The sequence below is a fragment of the Exophiala bonariae genome, assembly GCF_035927105.1.
Source record: "Exophiala bonariae strain CCFEE 5792 chromosome Unknown scaffold_27, whole genome shotgun sequence".
NCBI lineage: Eukaryota > Fungi > Ascomycota > Eurotiomycetes > Chaetothyriales > Herpotrichiellaceae > Exophiala > Exophiala bonariae.
In genome coordinates, this window is record NW_027042502.1 from 232,692 (window position 1) to 249,406 (window position 16,715).

Here is a 16,715-nt window from a genome sequence, read left to right on the forward strand (position 1 = left end):
TACCTGCACGCGCAACCTATCACCAAGGGAGATGGGACTCCTCGCTTACGTGGTCTATATCTAATATCTGGCCCAGGACCCAACAATGGTTCACGTGGAAAGAGTCTGAGTAGAGCACTGACCAGAAGCTGCGTCGAAAACTTTGTCAAGAGTGCCAAAGAGGGCTCCCTCGTACCAAAGTCGAGCCTCGGAGTGAGTGTGGTTTGCCAAGTCCGAACCGCCCAATGCTTCCCTCTAAGTGCCACTCTTTCGTAAGCTTCAAAGCTGCCAGGGCTGGTCTCGAATTCTCGCGGCTTTACGTAACATCAGCTTCCAGTGAGAGTGGACTACCAGTGTGTAAGGTTCTGCTTCCGACCATACGAGTATGTCTGTGATAAGACGATTCAGACGATATGCATCATGGTCATTCGACGACTACCTCCGTGTCACGACAATGGCTTAAGATATATATGCCTCGCTCTGTTCTCACCTTATTTGGTATCTGTGTAGCTATTCGGAACGCTCCAGTATGGAAACAGCCACGCAACAGAGCTTACGCGGGAAGTTGGCCATTGTTAGTGGCAGCTCGATGGGAATAGGAGCGGCTATATGTGTTGAGCTTGCATGCAGGTCGATAATACTACCTGCCACCGATTGCGATTTGGTTGAAGGTTTAACCGCCTGAATGACTACAGCTGACTTATTATCCACAGAGGCGCCCAAGTCGTGGTGAACTATCCTTGGCCTAAGGAAAAGCACGATGCAGACCAAGTACTCGAACGCATAAAGAACGCAAATGGCCGTGCTTCGGACGACTCTTTCGCTGTTGAAGCAGACCTATCCACGGTCGAAGGACCCCAATCCCTGGTCAATGAGGTCGTTCGGCTCACTGGCAGAAGGATTGATATTCTCGTCAATAATGCCGGTATTGCCATTATGCGGCCTTTGACTGACGTAGTGTTGGACCAATGGGATGCTCAAATCAATCTTAACGTGCGAGGCATGTTGCTGCTCACACAGGCGGTCGTCCCGCACCTAGCACAAAATGCTCGCATCGTCAATCTCAGCAGTACGGGCGCAAGAGATGGATATGCCGGTTCAACAGTTTATAACGGCACAAAATCTATGATAGAATCATTTACTCGCTGCTGGGCCATGTAAGTGCTCCAGATCTCCGCATACGTCCAGAATTTTCTTGCTCATTCAGTTTTTCTTAGAGAATTGGGCCGTACATATGGCTGCACAGTCAATGCCGTGCAGCCGGGTCCCACAAGGACCTCTGGCTTTGAAGGTGCAGGGCCCGCCTTCCTGACGAAAATTCAGCCTATACTGGATGCAACACCAATGGGTGCGAGACCTGCCGAGCCCTCTGAGATAGCTTGGGCCGTTTCATTTCTGTGCGAGGGCAGAAGTGGTTGGATTACTGGAGCGTGCCTCCCGGTCAATGGAGGGTTTTCGATGCCTTAGAGGCCAGGACTATCACATGGTTGGGCGCTACGCTTTTATGGATTATGGAATATGGATACAAAACCTGACCAGACTCTCAAGGTTTAGAACTTAGCGTGTCAGTGGCTGCAGAGGAGTATGTCAACCCGGCTCATCCGCTGAGGTAATCTATGCTTTCCACAATGAAGACACTGCAAGCTCGAGAACATCGAAAATACTCCATATTACAGATAATAGACATCCTAGTGAAATGACGTGTGGGCCATAGCGACTCAGCTGGGCCGAAGACTTGCTGACTCAAGCTATTGCGTCTAGAAGAGAAAGATCTTGAGTCGAGAATCTCTCTCTCGAAGCTGTTTACCATAAATGTAAATGAGGAGAGCACCAGCGTCAATGACGAATACCAATCCGGCAATAATGCAAAAGACTGTCACTATTCCATTTTGGACAAGCCAAGGAATCACGCCAAACCCCATGCCGAAAGATACCACATTCTTGAAGCCGTTGAAATTCTGTTGCACATGATTAGTACAATTGTACCACGATGCCAAAGAAAAGAGATCCATACCACTAAACAATCAAAAATGACTGGAGCATAGCTGTCCATCATATAAGGTTGAGCAACTGATCCTATTCCAGTCAGAGCAATGCCATTGAGGCCCGCACCTATGGTAGGTACAATCCAGTGCAATCCATTGTGGACACCAAGTCCAAACATGAGAAGGCCGGTCGGAACAAGGAGTGCCGGGAACAGGACTACTGGCAGACGCATTTCTGGCTCGAACACCCCGCCATTACGTCGACTAGACCATCTGGCCAATCCGTCGTTCAGATATCCACAGAGGAAAGAGCCGAGCAGATTTCCGATGCAAGGACTCAGAAACACCAACCCCTGCTGACCGATGCTGAAATTGTAGGGTGGAGCACCCATATATACCGGAATGAGAGTGATCAAGACTACCACACTGCGCCAAAGGGAACTGGGGTCAGCAAGAACACATGTGCGTGCGGGCCACAAAGATATACTTACGCGCAGATATGAATCGAAAAGGACAAGACCGCCCAGATGACACTTGGATAAGCCCAGGTAGCCCAGGGTCGGACGAAAGCTCCCACGAGATTTACGTCTTTCTGAATTGGCGACCACGGTTTTAGCTCGCTCACATAAGATCTCTTTGCTATTGTGGGCATGTCAGAAGCCGAGGGACTCTGCACCACGTTGGTAATTGGTTTGGAATCGGGGAAGTGAGATGTCGTATGCTCTGTCTTATGCTCTGGCACTCCGTCAACGTGCTCAGCGACTCCGGCCACATCAAGTGCTTGGTGTAGATCTCTGGGATATGAAGTCTCTGGAGTGAGAAAGAAGATCAAGATCACGTTGACCCCGCCCAATATTGCGGTAAGCCATTGAAACCAGCGCCACCCAGCACCTTGAATCAAATGACCGGAGATGACTGGAGCTAGCGAGCTGCCCAAGCTGAGCCAAACAGCTTGAACTCCAGTCTGCGCTCCTCTTTCGTGTAGGAAGAAGAGGTCATCCACAGTGCCGACACTGAGTGGTTCACTGGTCCCAGCTATTGCGCTGTCAGAAACGTCCAACCTGATCAAGTCATAGAGCTTCAGTGAGGTCGCGTACCTGCCCACGACGCAAAAAACCTTGCCAGTAGCAAAGAAACGAACGACTTGGCGGTGGCAGCCCAGATGTTGCAAACAAAGAAGAATACAACACAGAAGAGCCAGACTGGGCGTTTTCCGTACTTGAGCGCGAAAGGACCAAGAAAATAGCAACCCCAAAAATTGCCCAACAGGCAAGCTGAGATCAACCAGGTAGCTTCTGTGAGAGTGCAACCAAATTCCATCATGACTTGTCCGATGCCTGGGGCGATGCCGGTGATGGCGAAGTTACACAAGCCAGACAAAAGAAGGACAGACCAGAATGCTGCAACCCTTTTGATATAGGGCCAATTCTGCGTCCAGTTAGTAGAGTGTCATAAGTAGCATGTGTTGTGGCCGACCAGCGGGTCATTGGGATCATTATGAGTGGGTTGTGGAACCAAAACAATTGAGGATCCCTCTTTATGCTGCAGAATTCCGTTTTCTGTCGTCGAGCATTAGCACAATCGAATAAGAGAAGGGTCGGCCATGACGATCTTCAGTCTTACCCGAAATTAGCTGAACAGTCCCATGACTGTGCTCGATTTCGTTAAGAGCGAGGAGAGGCATATTGAAAAATGATCAGGATGGTCGGATCGGAGACTCAGCTCTGCTTTGCTCGTGGTATGATATTGCCTCCCCAGCAGACAATGGCATCACTTTATGTATCTTTTGTGAGTGTGTCCTCACAGTGGGCGAGTTCTCCACGTTTCCCCATGTTTTCACTCCACCATAATCTCCTCCACGCCTTCAAACTATGACCGAGGCCAGATTCTATATCCGGTGGTACAGGGCATGCCGGGAAGACTAATTCCTTCAATTCGAGGGATGGATTCGGAACGCCGAGTGGCTCATGGCTCCCCGATCCTATTACAATCAAGTTTGCCTTTTCCGCCAATTCGATCACAAAGCGGGTGAGTGATTGGAGGTTCCCGATGCAAGTCGGCAGAGTGCGAACGCGTGAGTGCGACCTTGGCTTGATCTATGCCTTTATTATCTCAATCGCTAGACTTGACCCCCCAGAAAATACCAAATTACAATCAATCTTGAACAACTGCTTCATCAGTCTGACAAAATGCATTCATCCGACAATAAACACACACCCATGACGCCAAAGGCGGCGAGCATTCCCCAACCACTCAAAAGCTTCAGCACAGGGACAATTGGCACAGGCGAGTATGGTGCTCTCACAGGATTTACTCAGGACCAATTGCTTGACAATGAGTTTGGTCCGGTGTCTGCTGTACCGCAAGCAAGACGCAAGAAAGTCATCATCGTTGGGGGCGGGATAAACGGAATTCAACAGGCTACGGTTCTCCTCAACGATGGGCATGTTGGCCTGAATGATATCCAGATATTTGACGCCTTGGATAGTTACGGCGGGGTTTGGCAGAAGAACAAATACCCCGGTTGCGCTTGCGATGTACCAGCTATGATCTACACTACGTCGTATAATATCAACAAAAGTGAGCCCAAGTTTTTTTGTCCGTCCCTGGTTTTCAAGCTAACAAATGGTTAAGATTGGACCCATTTCTACGCCCAGAGGGCTGAGATTGAAGAATACTACTACAAGTTCGCAGTCCAGTATGATCTTCCAAAATGCACACAGTTCAAGAGCTTCGTCAAAGCGTGTCACTGGGATGAAAAGCTCATGTTGTGGCATGTCGCCGTCGCCAATAAGTTCACGGGTGAAGTCGAGCATTGGCTCGCTGATGTTGTTTGTCAGTGCGTTGGGACTTTTGATCGACCAAAATGGGGCACCACCCCCGGTCGAGAGAATTTCAAAGGAGTTTCCTGGCACACTGCACACTGGCGTGGCGACTATGACTTGAGGGGCAAGCGTGTGGCCATGATCGGCTGCGGTCCAAGTGCGGCCCAAATCATCCCAGAAATCGTCGACAAAACAAGCCACTTGACAGTATACATGAGGACACCACCAGTGTGTATTCCCAGAGGTGATTATGCATATTCAAGGTATGTTCGAGATCTGCTCATTAGAAGAGTTGGCCACGATACTGACTGATTGCCAGCTTATTCAAATGGGCCCTCAAATGGGTTCCAAAGTTTGCTTGGCTCGTCCGATTACGCATGAACTTGCGCATGATGAAGATGGGACGTAAGATGGCCACCGACGGAGATCCTGTTAACGATGCAATGACGCAGCAGGCGATTCAATTTATGGAATCTCAGATCAAAGACCCTGAGCTACGCGAAAAACTACGTCCTAAGTCTAAATGTACGTTGAATAAACTGGCTATGTAAGCCGGTTAATGGCGTTATCAGCATACTAATCTATTTCAAATATAGACTATTGCAAACGACCTCTACACCTTGATCACTTCTACTCAGCTCTCGCGAAGCCAAATTGCACTGTACTTCGTGAAGATTTGGTTCGCTTCACAGAAAACGGAGTTTTATCTTCAGACTCAAACACCAAGATTGAAAGCGAGCGTAAATTCGACGTCATAATCTTCGGCACTGGATTTAATGTGGCCCAATTTCTGGAACACGAAGAAGTTCTCGGCCTCGGTGGTCTCGACCTACAGCACAAATGGAAGGAACATCCCGAAGCTCTTTATGGTCTCGCGACCAGCCAATTCCCTAATATGTTCTACTGCTTTGGCCCCAATTCAGCACATGTTTGGTCAGCACAGCAAGATAGCTGGGAGCGACAGGCAAGATTTGTATCTAAAGCGGTGAAAGAGATGGTCCAGCGGGAGAGAAAAGGGATTAAATTTGCCATGCATCCTAGGAGAGATGTGGAATTAGAATACAACGCACAAGTACAGAGTCGGCAATCTGGGACTTTTGTTTGGGCTAGAGATGATTGTGTGACTTACTACAAAAACGACGATGGCTGGAACACATTCACTATGCCCTGGACTTGGTGGCAGTTCAGGAGGATGCTGAGAAAGATCTTTTGGAATCAATGGGAAGTAATCGAGAAGCCATTGAAGATTTGTCAGTTTTAATTGGTTCAGGACAGGCAAGGTTTAATGGGGAGAGCGTCATTGAGGTGCGATTGACTCCTGGTCAACGGTTGAGGAAAACTCTGTGGATCAAAGTATAGAAATCGTGGATTGTTTAGGAATTCTGTGCGTTCATGGTGCTTGCCACTACTTGGTGGTGTGAAAGAAGCGGTGTTGTGGAATCAGATAATGGCTTAGCTCGATCAATGCGAACAACGAGGCAACAAAGGTTCAGCAGCAGATTTCAAGGGCATAGTAGCAATGGTGAGTTCAATTCTGATTAGAATTAGTGACACAGAATGTAGGGTAAGCTAGAAATCATGCTAGCAGGCTGTTACTATGTATCAGCTGATCGAGAATGCTCATCTCATTTTTGAGAATCGATTGCTGTCAGACATAATGACAATCATCTTCGTTTCCATCAACACGGACACAGTACCACAATACTTCTAAACAAGCCTCGAGACTGGCCACCAGCGGACTGGAGCCGGAACTAGTGGACATGCGATCTGAAAATTGCCAATATCGGTACAAGCACTTTGTCCTAAGATACAAGCATGTGTGCAACCCTTAGAAGGGGAAGGCCAATCGTTGTCACTGCCCATGAGCATGCAAAGATATAACTTGGACGAGATAGTTATCTTGACCTGATGGCACGAAGGAGATGAATAATGAGCAAGTATTACGGTCCAAGACTCGAGGTTCGATTAATGAAATCGACCAACAGAAGCTTCGAAAGCTGGAAGCTACTTTACTCAATAATGACCTTCGCATCTGGTGCCAGATTTCAAAAGAACGCTCAAGATGTCAAATTGACTATGTTCAAGCCACTGTGACTGGTTCGATGGCCTCAAAGTCTTCGTTTCTTGTATTCTCCCATTGAGGCAAATGATATCCAGGGGGGCATGTCCCAAAAAGAAAATCAGTCCTCATTGCTGGACTGTCGCTATCATTCCCCTTATTCTTGAATTTCAAGGCTAACGACACCACATCCAAGTCGTTCAGTCCCCACATATCACCTTTTACAGTCTGGAAGTACTCTTTTTTAAAGGCCTTCTCAAAACTTCGATCCGAGAGAAAACCCTTGATCGCGTGCTGTTTCACACCGTGGCTGACAATTTCGTCATAGTGACGCGTTTTACCCACCAAATCACGCTTGCGGGCTTTGAGCTTTTCCTGCTGCTGCTCGCTATATTTGCCGTAAGATTGCATATGAATATTAGACACTAATAGGGAACACTGTACGACATAAGAGCCACCTTGTCGGGCTCGAGAGTAAAGTGCGTGGAGGACGCCGGCGGTGCCTGCATGCCCGGTGCTGATCAAAAGTGTTAACTGTTGGACAGAGAAATTAAAGATATAGACGCTCACAGATAGTCGGCGTTGGGGCCGGGAAATATGTGAGGCTCATCATATCCATGAAAGCGGCCAATGTTGAGACCAATGCCGCACACCTAAAACTTGAGTGAGCCTCGACGAGTGCGTCACCAAACTTCAAGGGACAGCAGGATAAAGGCATCCGGCGAACTCACCGTGTCTGCGATTTGTGCCCATCCTGACCGGGTCACCCATGGGCCTTTCCAGCCGTAGCAATTCTCCTGGCAATATACGATTCCCTTCTGTCTGTTGGCCACCAAACCTAGGACTGCATCCCGGCCAAAGCCGAGATGTTCCAACACTGCAGGTCGGTATCCGTCAACGAACACGTCCGCTTCTTGAATGAGCTCAAGCAGCTTCTTTCGACCCTCGAAAGTTTTCAGATTGATGTCCACACATGTTTTACCTAGACAACCGTCCATGAGTGTAATAGGAAGTTCGGTGTTGTCAGAACAAGACACTCGTATAGTCGTTGCACCCAGAGCCGCACACACGCGTCCAATCGTTGGAGCAGCGATTGCTCGTGAAAGATCCAGAACTTTAATCCCAGAGAGAGGACGACGGTCGGAGGGATCATGAGGAACATTTTCCCAAGATACAGGGGGCTGAGAGTAGTATTGCTGGTGTAGGAGCTTGTAGTAAGGTTCGTCCTTAATGGCAATCCCGTGTGGCAGGCTTTTAAATTCTTCTTCCTCGTAGCATACCGTCCCAGGAACGCGATAGACGTTATTGCTCCAATTATCAAGTGTCGTGGAGTCCAACCCAGCCACCAGTTCAGAGTACATATCGAGAATCTGACTCCAGGTGAGATTCTCTTCGTTATGTTGAGGGATTTTGAGCATCTCGATGACAGGAGTTGGGTTCATACTACCATGCAGAGCGTACCACCGCCCGTCTTTCGATTTGTAGATGTTGGTCGCCAATTGGCGATATAATTCTCGGGTTTGGCCGTGATCCCAGCGCTGAACAGCATTCATCATCTTTGGACTGCCTGAAAGCCACTCCTCCTCATGACGCACGAAGAGGGCAGCTAGACCATTCATCAGAGCATGAGAGACATCGATTTCGATGAGTTGCTCGTCTTTGTACCGGTCTCTTGCAATGGCGACTGCTAGTAGACCGATGTAACCTAGAAGACCTGCTTGAGCTTCTGCGCATTTGTATGGGACGGGATAGAATGGCTGGGTTTCCTCTCCCACAAATTGGATGTTGTCTATCAAATCGCGAATTTCAGACGGTGTATTGAGACGAGAGTCATGTACAATTTGGTAGTATATCCTCTTGGCTTCGCTTTGGAGGGTATAAGGCTCTCCCTGGGCGGTACATCCGTTCGTCATCATCTTAGCTCTAGATTGTATCAATGTCAACAGGGAAACCTGGCGGTTAGGTATTAATTGACACTTTTACTCAACATGAGGCGGCATGTGTTTTGTCTCAAGGAACGTGCAAGCAGAAACTTGATGAGGTTGAACCCGCCTGAATTTGATTGGATCGGTCTGGGGCGGCGTTCGGAGCTCAGATGATGTTCTGACCCGCACTACGGAGTTGTTGTGGCCCGGAATTTCTTCCTTTGGTTCATCGGAGTGACCTCCCCCCGGGTTTGCACATGGCTCGTAGGACGACCCGAGGCATCCGAATCTCGTACTCGAACATTAAGTGGTGAAGTGATCAATCCCGTGGATGGAGGCGTCGAGAGGTCGAGGCGGACGGGCTGTGATCCAAGCGATGCTGTGTGAGAATTCTAACACTACGATGCGGGGTTTCAACGCTAACATGGAGCACTACTATCATTGCCATTTGGTTTCATTTACATGTGGATTCTATAATTCGGCGAATCCGTTCTGGAGCGCCTGGAATCAAGGACCTCTCCTAAGAAGCATGATCCAAGTGCATCCTTATTCCCTGCTCGTCGCAAAGTTTCAAGATTCATCATAAGCTGCATGAGAAAAGCGTACCAGATCGCATCACTCTAGAACGTCCATGTGCGGATGACAGGTTCTTGCGATCCTGAAACGTTCAGTGGGCGGAACTCAGGGGAAGACTAAGCTGGAGATTCCGACCTCGCGCAAATCATAGATACATTGTCAATCACTGCTAGAGAATTCTATGAGGCTGTGGTAGTTTGTGTCAAGATTGAGCGTCCAAGAAAAGAGACAGCGGTTTTCAAGGCTCGTTCATATTGCGTCCGAACAGCCGGATCTTGAGTATCTGGTCTGGCTGCAAAGCCATGAGACATACCAGGATAAATCTCAAGAGTGGCTTGGACGCGCTCCTGGTGTGTCCAGGATTTCAGGTCGTCTGCGAGAGAAGTTGGAACCATTTCGTCGTCCCCAGCCAATCCCACATACACAGGGACTTGGATGTCTTTCACGTCTTCTTGCGTTAAGTAACTCTGCCCATAATTAGCCTTTGCCATGTGAGGCCTCACATCAGAAAGATTCGACCACTTACCGGATGGAATGACGCTGCCACTTTCAAGTACTGCTTTGCCATCCGAAAAACATGTTTCCCACCAAAACAATAACCGACCCCCAAGAACTCGGCGTCAGGATTATCTGACCGAATTTCAATGACAAGATCTCGTAAAAGCTCACTGACTCGATCGTGAGGATGCTTCGTTAACCATTGTTCGATGTTTACGTTGCGGATTTGAGTTTTGATATCCTCTGGCCAGTCATGATCCTCAATGGCTACACCAAATATGGGCTTATACTTCAAGATCACTAGTGGAAGAGGATCACCTATGTGCTCCATTAGTTCAAAGAGCTTCGCGCGGTTGGATTAAGGCTGCAAACCCTCATAATAATCTGGCACGATGGTTTGCACACCAAGGTGCTCAGCGAACAAATCAGCCATGATGAGATTGTGCTTAGCGAGCCCGAAGCCGTCTGGAAGGACAAGAAGCACATCCTTTGAGGATTTGTTTTGGCCTGCTGAGGAGATGTAAACATTTAGTTCTCCTAGACGAGTAAATCGACCTTTGGGCTTGTACTGATCTATCATGGTCAGTTAGAGCTTCCCGGAGTTGCGGATTGGTTGTCTCTGGAATGCCAAACCTACCTGGTGCTGCGTTGCCAGTAGCGCAACATCCCGTAGAATTCTCCATGGCTTGAAATCGACAGCCTGGCGATTTGTATGCCCGGTTCTGAAGATTCGAAGCCGTTAGGGAAATCTGGTGTCCGTCTTATCCTGTTTAATGCTTTGAGTTCAATTACTCGCCCTCTAAGAACTCTTCAAATGGAAGCATTTGAAGTGGGGTCAAGAATAAATGTCGGAGGCTTGATGTCGTGTTCTATTCGGATCACGGGGTGCCTCCGGAGGTTTAGGAGAACGGCTACCAAGAATGGCCACGAAGAATCAGCTCACGTGGACACTCCGTCGGCAAATTCGGCCTTGGTGACCCCAGAATCCAGAGTTTGATCTTCTTACAGGAAGCCTTGGTGTCCTCGTCGTCATACGAGTTTCTCTTATCTTATCTTCCCAGCATCAAGCATGTCTACTCCCCAACAAGTTCGTAATTTTTCGGAGCCTGAGGACAAAGCGGAATCGCAAGTTGGCACAGTTGCTGAATCAGGCAAGATGAAAAACTTGATTCAGGCGAACAAGGGAAAGAGCTAAGAGGAGCAAACAAGCTGCCTACTGAGCAATCCAACCCGCATTCCTGAACAGAATGCGATTGACAGTACTTCAAAGGCTATTAAACTATCCTACTAGCAAGGGGCATTCACCAAATGATCCAATGATGCCCTGGGAGCCCCTTCCCTGAAGTGACCCAGTCAAGTGAAGAAGGAAAAAGGGAAGAGAAAAACTGTTCTGGGCCGCTCCAATATGGAAGTGGAGCGAATGATCACTCTACAGCCGAATATATAGTAAATGAATACAAGCAGCATAAGATAGAGAAACAGAGACTTTGATATCACCCATTTGGATCTTAAGAATGACCCAGCCCGTCAGGGTCCAACAATACTCCATTACACGAAAATTGGAGCGCGCCTTTTCATGACTGACAATGGAATTCAGGGAACGTATATGTCTCTGTCACCAGGATTAGTAGTTTTATTCCGAGAGGCATCCTCCTTTTGCTCAGTCTTCTCTTGAGATCTGCATGGACACCTGAACTCTTGTCGACTCTTTCGAAAGCTTGCGGAACGGGACAAGTGAACTTCTATGAAAGTCTTGAACATAAGGATGGGGGAGGCGTGGCAGAGTATGCGCTCTGCAACGGCAGCCATAATTATGTGCTTAAATCCATGGAAATAACTTTCTTGTTCAATTAATGAGATCGAAACGAGTGTAGGGGACAGCAAACTCCACAAAACTCGACGGTGATTGCTCTCCTACCTCGAGGCACAATCACCTTTGAAGTGAAGTGTTTCAAAAGCGGAGAGTGGGACGAGGCTCGAAATGCCTCTTTGGCAGCCGTCATATGGCATCCTCGGCAGAGTGGGTAGGCGTGCCTGATATTGGGATGCACAGACCATACATAAGTAAGGTTGCGTGTAATTTGCCAAAACTATGGATGTTTGCTTCGAATCAAGTCGCAACCTTCTTAAAGAACTGCCGGAATGCCTTGTTACATTGATGGGCACTATCTACTGGTTGCTGATAAAGCTAATTGAGGTGTGTGCGATTCATCATGTCCTCTAACCATGACACTCGGTGATAGCAAAATATCCCGGGTAGGATGTCGTGCGTTCCGCGACTACCCCGTGGTATCCATCCCACTTAAGTGATGTGGGGAGCACGGGCGAAATTGGTGACACGGAGGGCGGCGGAGGGCGCGTTCACCGTGGTCATTTGGTACGGTGCACGATCCGAACGCCTCGCAACTCCTTGTTCTTTGGGTCTGCATGATGTCCGGGATTCAAATATGTGAATCCTTGAGACTGATTCGTCCACGGCAATGGGAGGCACGAACTAGATGGTAGGTGGCCTGTGACTCGGGCTTATCAAAACCACCCGTATGACATACATTCGAACTTGCAACAGGTCCAAGTCCGTTTGAGTACTTGCAGTGAATCATCCATTTATCCGACGAGAATCAACAAGAACGGTTGCACTCAACCCACAAATTCACACAATTCAACCTTGTGGAGGCACACAGAAACAGATTACATTGTACCCAGAGAGAGCATCATGGCTGAATATAAAATTCATCAGGCCACAATTGACTCGGTCAGGAACAAAATCGTGGTCTTAACAGGTAACTGAAACACGTTACGCTGGTGCTATTTGCGACTTGCTTACAAAAAGATTTTTAGGTGGTGCTCAGGGGATTGGTGCAGTTACGGTGACCCAACTATATCAGTCTTCCGCCCATGTCGTCTTCTGTGACTGGGACGAAAAGACTGGTTTAAGTCTTGTCGAGCATCTTGAATCCTCCGTCCAATCTGATGGCAGTGTGGTATTTTTGAAAGTTGATGTTCGAGATTACCATGCTTTGTGGTCAATGTTTGATGCAACGTATGCCAAACATGGTCGAATCGATATGGCGATGTGTTGTGCTGGCATCATTGAGCGACATGGTTACTTTGAGGTCGACAAGCTGAACCTCGAAAGCGCAAAGGAGGTGAGTCTTCCTATCTGCAGCAGGAGACACTTGGGTTAAAATGGACAGACACCCACCGGGATCGACGATGTCCTTGATATAAATCTGAAAGGCACATTGTACTTTGCGAGGCTGGCCGTCGCTTACCTGAAAGAAAATCACAAGTTTGATGCGAATACCACGGATGGAAACATCAGCTCACCGAAGTGCATCACATTTGTCTCTTCAGTGGCTGGGTTCATAGAGGCACCCAGTCTCTATTCATATGCATCCTCTAAGCACGGCGTGATAGGGTTAATGCGAGCCTTGAGGGCACTTACACTCCAGTCATATGGACTGCGGGTGAATGTTATTTGTGAGTATTCTCTTCGCCCAGAGTTCTTTTGAACGGTGCAGCAATGGTGAAATTAATTCAGCTGATGCAGGTCCATGGGCAACTGACACCCAAATCTTCTCCGAAATTCGCGATGAATGGAACAGACAAGGCATGCCTATGAACACCGCCTCGGATGTAGCAAAGTACATCATTCAAGCGACTGCAGATCCAAAAACCCACGGAAAAGCACTGTACGTGGCAGGTGGTAATGCTGTTGATATTGAAGAGGGTATATGGAGGCTTGAACCGCAATGGCTGGGAGAAAAAAATAGCCGGGATTTGAAAGCGGGCCAGGTGATTATGGGCGTGGTGAGTTCTGTTCCCCAAGTTACTGGCCTCACGTACTGCGGCGGGACGATACTGGTACCTTTGGGAATTATTCTATACTAACAGGAAGTTAGGACACGAACTGGGGGAGGACTAGGGGGAAAGGGTAATGATTACGAGTACCGGCATTCAGTATGAAGAATGGCTGGCTCGCTGTGCGTTGTATCTACACTAGCCACTAGATGCAGCAAAATAGGCTGTTGAGGTTAAGTCTCAGGCCTAACGAGCCCAAAGAAGACGTTTCTAATGCCATCACAAAGCATAGATAGCTTCATATTAAGGAGATGGAACAAAGCGACCATCGCAGCCAACAATTCAGGGTGGCGCTGGCCTTGAAACAGGCCGAAGACTTACCAAATTTAAGTTTTTGTTTACCGGAGTAGATTATCTACACCATATCCAGTGCTAAGTAAATTCCATTGGGTACAGGTTCAGTTCAAAAAAAGAAGATATTGTCTCAGTCATAGTCCAACTTCTACTTATCAGCCAGCAATGGAATCTTGCGCTGATGCTATTCGGTGACCCGGATTGATCAGAATTAAGACCAAAGTTTCTAGAGCACAAGTGCCTTCTCTTAAAACTTGCACCATCGCTGTTGGGCGACGGCATGTCGAAAAATGTTACTCAATCCATCAACACTTACCAGACAGCTTTGAATGTCTCGAACATACACAAGGTTGCCCCGGAAGTGCTTCCTAGACATCTACCTTCTACTCTACGAACCCCTGACCACATCAAATCCTTCCCACTCAGCATCCCCTTCCTCCAGCACGCGGCTAGTCACACGATCGTATTCGTCCAAACCAGCCAGGTATATCAACTGTTCGACAGGCTTTCCCTCTATGTTGGATCTGTTGTGCGCCACAAGTTAGCATGAGTTACAAATTATGGGCTCGTGGTAAACAGCAGGCGTGGCCACTTCCACCCAAAAGCAGAACTTCAGGATGGCGTGAGTATGAGGCATTTTTGTACCAGTGCGTCCCTCGAAGACCCGGTGTGATGACTTACCCCATGTACCAACTCTTCGACTCCGGGAATAGAGTCTGATCGCTGAACTTCTGAATCTCCTCCCGCCAACGCTCGGCGGAGCTCTTCTGTGCATCAATATACTTGACGCCTGTTTGTTCCATCTTACAAATGGCATTCGCAACCCATTCGACCTGTATCTCGATGATGGCAGGTCCATTTGCCAGAGGTGTTGGTGCCTGCGGCGAGTAAACCATAAAGAAATTAGGAAGTTTTGGAATCGACAAGCCTAGGTAGGTATATGTGCCCGTACTCCATCGCTCTCTCAGTGGGACACCATCTGTGTCAATTAAACCTAAATCCTTGAGGCTACCAGTGAGAGCGTCGTATCCAGTAGCAAAGATAATAATATCGAACTCCAATAGCTTTTCTGAGGTGCGAATGCCCGTCTCTTCAAACTCGATAATCGGTGTTCGCTTCAAGTCCACAACCGTAACGTTATCACGATCCAACATCTCGTAATAGTTCTGTTCGAGGGAGCCACGCTTGGTTCCAAGCCAGTGTGGCTGTTCCAAGGGTACCATGATGTCACGCTTAAAAGGATCCCTGATCCTTTCGCGTGTCTTACTTGCCCAAAACTGATAGATCTCGCGATTTAAAACGCGGTCGACGAAGAACTCCGGATAACAAGACAGTAGAAAGCTAAAACCACCTCTTTTCCATAGCTGTTCGTAGTATGTATGGCGTTCTTTGGGCGTAGTTTCGTGATAGCCTTTTGGGGCTGCATGGTATGGAAATCCCGTTCGAGATCTTTTAGCAGAGTAATAGAGTGAATGGTAATAAGATTTCATCGAGTCTTGCTCTTCCTGGGTCAGCTTGCGTTGCCTCATCGGTATGGATATGTTAGGCGTGCGCACAAATGCTGTCAAGTCGCAATCTTCTTGTGCTATTTCTTGTACAAGTTGCACCCCCGTCGCACCCGAGCCGATTATTGCAACTTTCTTGTTCTTGAAGTCGAGGCCGGTCTCCGGGTATGCAGCGCTGTGGATTAATTTGCCTTTGTAGCTGTCAAGATTCTTGAAGTCTGGGAAATGTTTTTTATAAGATGAGCCTGTTGCGGAGACGAGATATCTTGCATTGGCGAGGCGACCATCCTCGGTCCTTACGTGCCAGCGAGCCTGTTCCGGAGAATATCTAGCTTCCACAACGATCGTACTGAAATGTGCATCTTTCCTCAGGTCGAGAACCTTATCGACATGCTTGAAATACCGTCTCAGCTCTGCGTGATCAGGATAACGTTCTGTAAATGTCCAATCCTTATAGACCTCGGGAATTGAAAGGCTATAGAAAGGCGTTTCGCTGTCGACTCGGGCGCCTGGGTAGCGATTCCAGTGCCATGTCCCCCCGAAGTCGGAGCCCGCTTCGAAAAGAGTCACACTAAGTCCGAGCTGACGCAACTGGTACAAGCCATACATGCCACCGAAGCCGCCGCCAATGATGAGAACATCGGTAACAATGTCATCAGAGGAGCCACTAACGCCATTGGTCTGTGAAGTACCATTTGTCACGCCATTGGGGACGGTAAAGGGTTCAACACGAGACGTCTCGGATTCAGTCGGTAGATTAGGTATACCCGCCATGATATGAAAAAGCGAGCGTGGCGGCCAGTTCACACGGCAAGTTATATCCTCGACCAAAAGATCTGGGGGGCCAGGGGGGACAAGAATAACCTGAATGCGTGAAATTTGAAAATTCCTGAATAAGGGAGACTTCTTACATCTTAATACGAAAGCTTCCACTTCAAGCACCACGAACTACTAAAAGGTTGGTGGCATACGGACCTAACTGCACCACGTGGGTGCGGTGATTCTCGGTGCTACGGACCGCGATCCGACTGTCAAGGCCCACAAAAGAGCATCGCGGCCTCAAGGCACGCTTCGAAGCTGGTTCTGCATCTTGGGAGCACCGGTATGGCCAGCCAAAATAGGTGACACCCGCTCTGCCAGCTTTAAATCCACATGCGTGAGACTATGGGTCTAGAAACATTGGACGGAAAACCGGCTCCGTAAAAGAT

At 48.2% G+C, this 16,715-nt stretch overlaps 5 protein-coding genes across 5 annotated transcripts; 1 reads left to right on the forward strand and 4 right to left on the reverse strand.

Annotated features, from left to right (window-relative positions):
* Positions 1-1,736: 1,736 nt before the first annotated feature.
* LTR84_006998 (uncharacterized protein) lies at positions 1,737-3,648 on the reverse strand (the record flags this gene model as incomplete). The annotated part of the gene is made up of 6 exons (XM_064850554.1): positions 1,737-1,937; positions 1,994-2,390; positions 2,456-2,999; positions 3,062-3,392; positions 3,441-3,523; positions 3,588-3,648. The coding sequence occupies 6 exons, from the start codon at positions 3,646-3,648 to the stop codon at positions 1,737-1,739; spliced, it is 1,617 nt and encodes a 538-aa protein (XP_064702623.1).
* Positions 3,649-4,153: 505 nt separating this feature from the next.
* On the forward strand, positions 4,154-6,050 carry LTR84_006999 (uncharacterized protein; the record flags this gene model as incomplete). Its single annotated transcript, XM_064850555.1, has 4 exons — positions 4,154-4,544; positions 4,599-5,052; positions 5,109-5,314; positions 5,386-6,050. The coding sequence occupies 4 exons, from the start codon at positions 4,154-4,156 to the stop codon at positions 6,048-6,050; spliced, it is 1,716 nt and encodes a 571-aa protein (XP_064702624.1).
* An 819-nt stretch (positions 6,051-6,869) lies between these two features.
* Positions 6,870-8,764, reverse strand: LTR84_007000 (uncharacterized protein; the record flags this gene model as incomplete). Its single annotated transcript, XM_064850556.1, has 3 exons — positions 6,870-7,365; positions 7,419-7,501; positions 7,580-8,764. The coding sequence occupies 3 exons, from the start codon at positions 8,762-8,764 to the stop codon at positions 6,870-6,872; spliced, it is 1,764 nt and encodes a 587-aa protein (XP_064702625.1).
* Positions 8,765-9,528: 764 nt separating this feature from the next.
* LTR84_007001 (uncharacterized protein) lies at positions 9,529-10,530 on the reverse strand (the record flags this gene model as incomplete). Its single annotated transcript, XM_064850557.1, has 4 exons — positions 9,529-9,816; positions 9,876-10,165; positions 10,220-10,420; positions 10,485-10,530. 4 exons carry the CDS (start codon positions 10,528-10,530, stop codon positions 9,529-9,531), a joined length of 825 nt encoding a protein of 274 aa, XP_064702626.1.
* Positions 10,531-14,679: 4,149 nt separating this feature from the next.
* On the reverse strand, positions 14,680-16,281 carry LTR84_007002 (uncharacterized protein; the record flags this gene model as incomplete). Its single annotated transcript, XM_064850558.1, has 1 exon — positions 14,680-16,281. The coding sequence occupies one exon, from the start codon at positions 16,279-16,281 to the stop codon at positions 14,680-14,682; it is 1,602 nt and encodes a 533-aa protein (XP_064702627.1).
* Positions 16,282-16,715: the final 434 nt, after the last annotated feature.